Raw genomic sequence first — 3,112 nt, forward strand, 5'->3', positions numbered from 1 at the left:
GTTTGTATTTGTCTGTATTGTTATTGTTATTTTTTTTGCACCAGCTTCAGTTTTGAGGTAAGTTTGTGTGAGAGGCTTATTTTGTTATTACTTATTGTTATAAATTATCACTTTTGATGAAACGCAGTCATGTGAAAGAGATGAACACACCTGGTGTTGCCACTAGTCGTATAGGACTATTCCCATTGTAGTGTCTGTATATTGCCAAAATACATCACTACACAAGATAGGCAGGAGTTTTCATTGCAAACTGTGCTGATGTGGCAAGTTGTTTTGACAAAAACTCAGTAATATACTTTTTAATGAAAAGAATATAAAATATGAAAGAAGTCATTTGATCAGACTCAGTTGGTCAAAGCACTGAAGCATTTATTATCAAGAAAAGGAAAAAAGGCATTACAGTACAATCATAACAACAATATGATCACTTTTAAATATGGTACGGATAAAAATATTTTTTTTTAATATTGAGCTTCATTAAAATCTGTATGAAGACACCATAACACCCCTATAAAAAAGGTATTATACCTTTAGAAGAGGTTACACTCCCTTGCAGTTAACAGCTTTGTTTATTTATGCAGTTTAACACTGTTTTCACACACACAGAGAAAGAGAGATAAGGGCTAGGCATCACACCCATGCATCTCACTTAAGTGCAACAGATACACATACGGTCTTCACAAAAGTGCACAGAACAGAGCCTTTTAGATGTAGGGCTTTTGTCAAACTCTGCACGCAAAAAAAAAGTACACACAATTCGAACATACATGGGCAGTCATGCACAAGGATCAAGAGAGGCTTGGGATTCTGTGAATGCCCACTGTGTATATCTGTGTGTGCTGCTTGTGTTGGGTTTATGAGATCTGTATGAGAGAATGGCGGTGAGTTGCACTTCTGGTTGGCGAAGGCGAGTGAAAACTAAAGTGACGGGACGGTAGTGCATCAGTCAAAAGCCCTCAGCACATACTAAATATCATGGTACAAAAAGAAAATACAGAAAAAGAGAGGGATGTAGACAGGGTTCGAAGTGGCATTCTACTCTCAGTGCTGCTGAAACACTTTGAGTCCAGAGATGTCTGGGATTCCCTTTGCAAACACACATGAAGTCATTCTGACTCTATGGCCTCTAGTGGGGGTGAGGGCTGTGACCCATGACTCCTCACTAACGTCAAGAATTTAAGGCAGGTTGACAGAAGTGTTTTCCCAGTCTTTTTACTCCGTTTCACCAGAGCACTTATGAATGCCAATGTCTTTTAGTGATCGCCCAGCACTAATTGGTCACATAATGACCGTTTCTGTGTGCCGGGAATAGGAGCTGAAGCTGTGATTAGCTGGCCTGGCTTTCCGGGCGGGACTTGGGGGGCGGCTCATGGGACCTGAGTGGCTGGGGACCTGTGGGTGGGTGTGGCCTGACTGGCTGGCCCATCTTGAAGGAGGGCGCTGATGAGCTGGCCGGGCGGGACGGGAGAAGCTCCCCCTCGCAGGTGCTGGAGACTGCTCACGGCTCACCTGCAGGGTATCGTGGGTTATTAATGCTTGCAGTCAATTATTCATGAAATTACATCCATCCATTATTGGTTGCAACAGTGTGCATGTGTGTGTGTGCGTGTGTGCGTGTGTGCGTGTGTGCGTGCGTGTGTGCGTACATGCGTGTGTGAGTATGTGTATGTGTGTGCATGAAATAGAAACAGTGATGTTTAACTTGCCGGTGGTGTGTGTGAGACTCTGCTGCAAGGCTGCTGCTGTGGCTGTGGCTGTGGCTGTGGCTGTGGCTGCTGCGGCTGCTGCTGCTGCTGAATGCCCAGTGTGTTAAGGAGCTCCACCAGACTGCTCTCCTCCCGGCCGATATCGTTTCCATAGAAACCCCCACTGCTGCGGTGGCCCAGATTTGGTCCGTTTAGGATGTGCTCATCCATCCAGTAATTAGCTGTGGGGTCGCCACCCTGCACTCCCGCCCTGCCACTGGGGGCGTCACGGTCCCTCCTCTCCCCCAAATGCCCCCCTCGGTGTAGCCCCTGGGCAGGGGTCACTTTGGGTGAGGAGTGCATAGGGGGGGTGGGGCTGGGGTCTGAGGAGCGTGCGTGTGTGTGTGAGTGCGAGGGTGTGCGTGTGTGTGAGCGGCGGGGGCTGAGCGGGGAGGAGTTGGCCACAGTCGGGGGAGGGGAGGGCGCCACAACGCCTGCGTCCGTCAGCAGCTTGCCCTCGTTCTCCTGAAGCATGGCGCCGAACTTACGCAGCACCGATGGGCTGCCCTGCTTCCTGTCCAGGGGGGCGGACTTCCTTTCGGAAGACGAGGGCCGCTGCTGGGCGTGCGCCAGGGGGGAGTTGTCGCGGTGACGCACAAGGGGCTTGGCTCCTGGAGTCGCACGCTGGTCACAGTAGTACACTTCCTGAGGGTTCTCACAGTAGGCTGATTGGTTCCTCCGGTTCTCAAACTCCTCACTTCTGCCTGCTGGCCAGGCTGAACCCATCCTGATGTGGATAAATAGTGGACAATGAGTATGTTACAGCAAAGGGTTTTCAACCATAAATATTAGCTAAAATAAAAGACATGTATTCTATCTTTTAAATTCAGCCATAGATTAGCACCAAAAAATACATAGAAACTAGGCTGCCTTCTATAAAGGTGTTATTCAAAGCTCTCATGTGAAATAAGGATAACGTTACTGAACACATATAGTCTAAAAATTGCAATGAAAGATCTGAAAGAGAAACCACAAAGATAAGTGTGATTTTCTGTGCTTATATTAATTTTCAGCACAGCCCTACATGTTCTTTCCTTTATAAAACAAAATAGGCCTTCTGTCGTTTTGACTGCAGTGTTGGATTGCGGTTAATCAAATAGGTTCAACATTCTGAAAAATAGGCACAGTAGGCTCTGATTTGTTTGGACTGATGTAAGCAAAATGGTCCATAAATCTCCATGTTACTGTGTCTTTGTAGGCTATGAGATGAATGCAATGAAGGAATATCCTACCTCTGAGACTCAGGATGGTGACCACTCTTCTGTTTCTGTGGGGGGAGACACAGGCAGGCTGAGTCATAAGACCAGCTTATATGAATAAAATATGAGTATTGGTGTGAGTGACAAAGCAGGATAGCTAAGACCCAA

General features: G+C 46.8%; 1 protein-coding gene across 1 annotated transcript in view; it reads right to left on the minus strand.

The window, feature by feature from the left end:
* Positions 1–352: 352 nt before the first annotated feature.
* The window catches only part of LOC308383103 (uncharacterized protein), a 5,482-nt gene continuing 2,722 nt past the window's right edge, over positions 353–3,112 (minus strand). The window contains exons 4-6 of the mRNA XM_080860699.1: positions 2,978–3,012; positions 1,707–2,472; positions 353–1,509 (exon numbers count right to left, since the gene is read on the minus strand). Of these exons, the coding sequence (XP_080716825.1) occupies positions 1,279–1,509; positions 1,707–2,472; positions 2,978–3,012 (1,032 nt within the window). The 3' untranslated portion in view covers positions 353–1,278. The remainder of the gene's footprint in view (positions 1,510–1,706; positions 2,473–2,977; positions 3,013–3,112) is intronic.

The sequence above is a fragment of the Sprattus sprattus genome (genome assembly GCF_963457725.1).
Source record: "Sprattus sprattus genome assembly, chromosome: 2".
NCBI classification, from domain to species: Eukaryota; Metazoa; Chordata; class Actinopteri; order Clupeiformes; family Clupeidae; genus Sprattus; species Sprattus sprattus.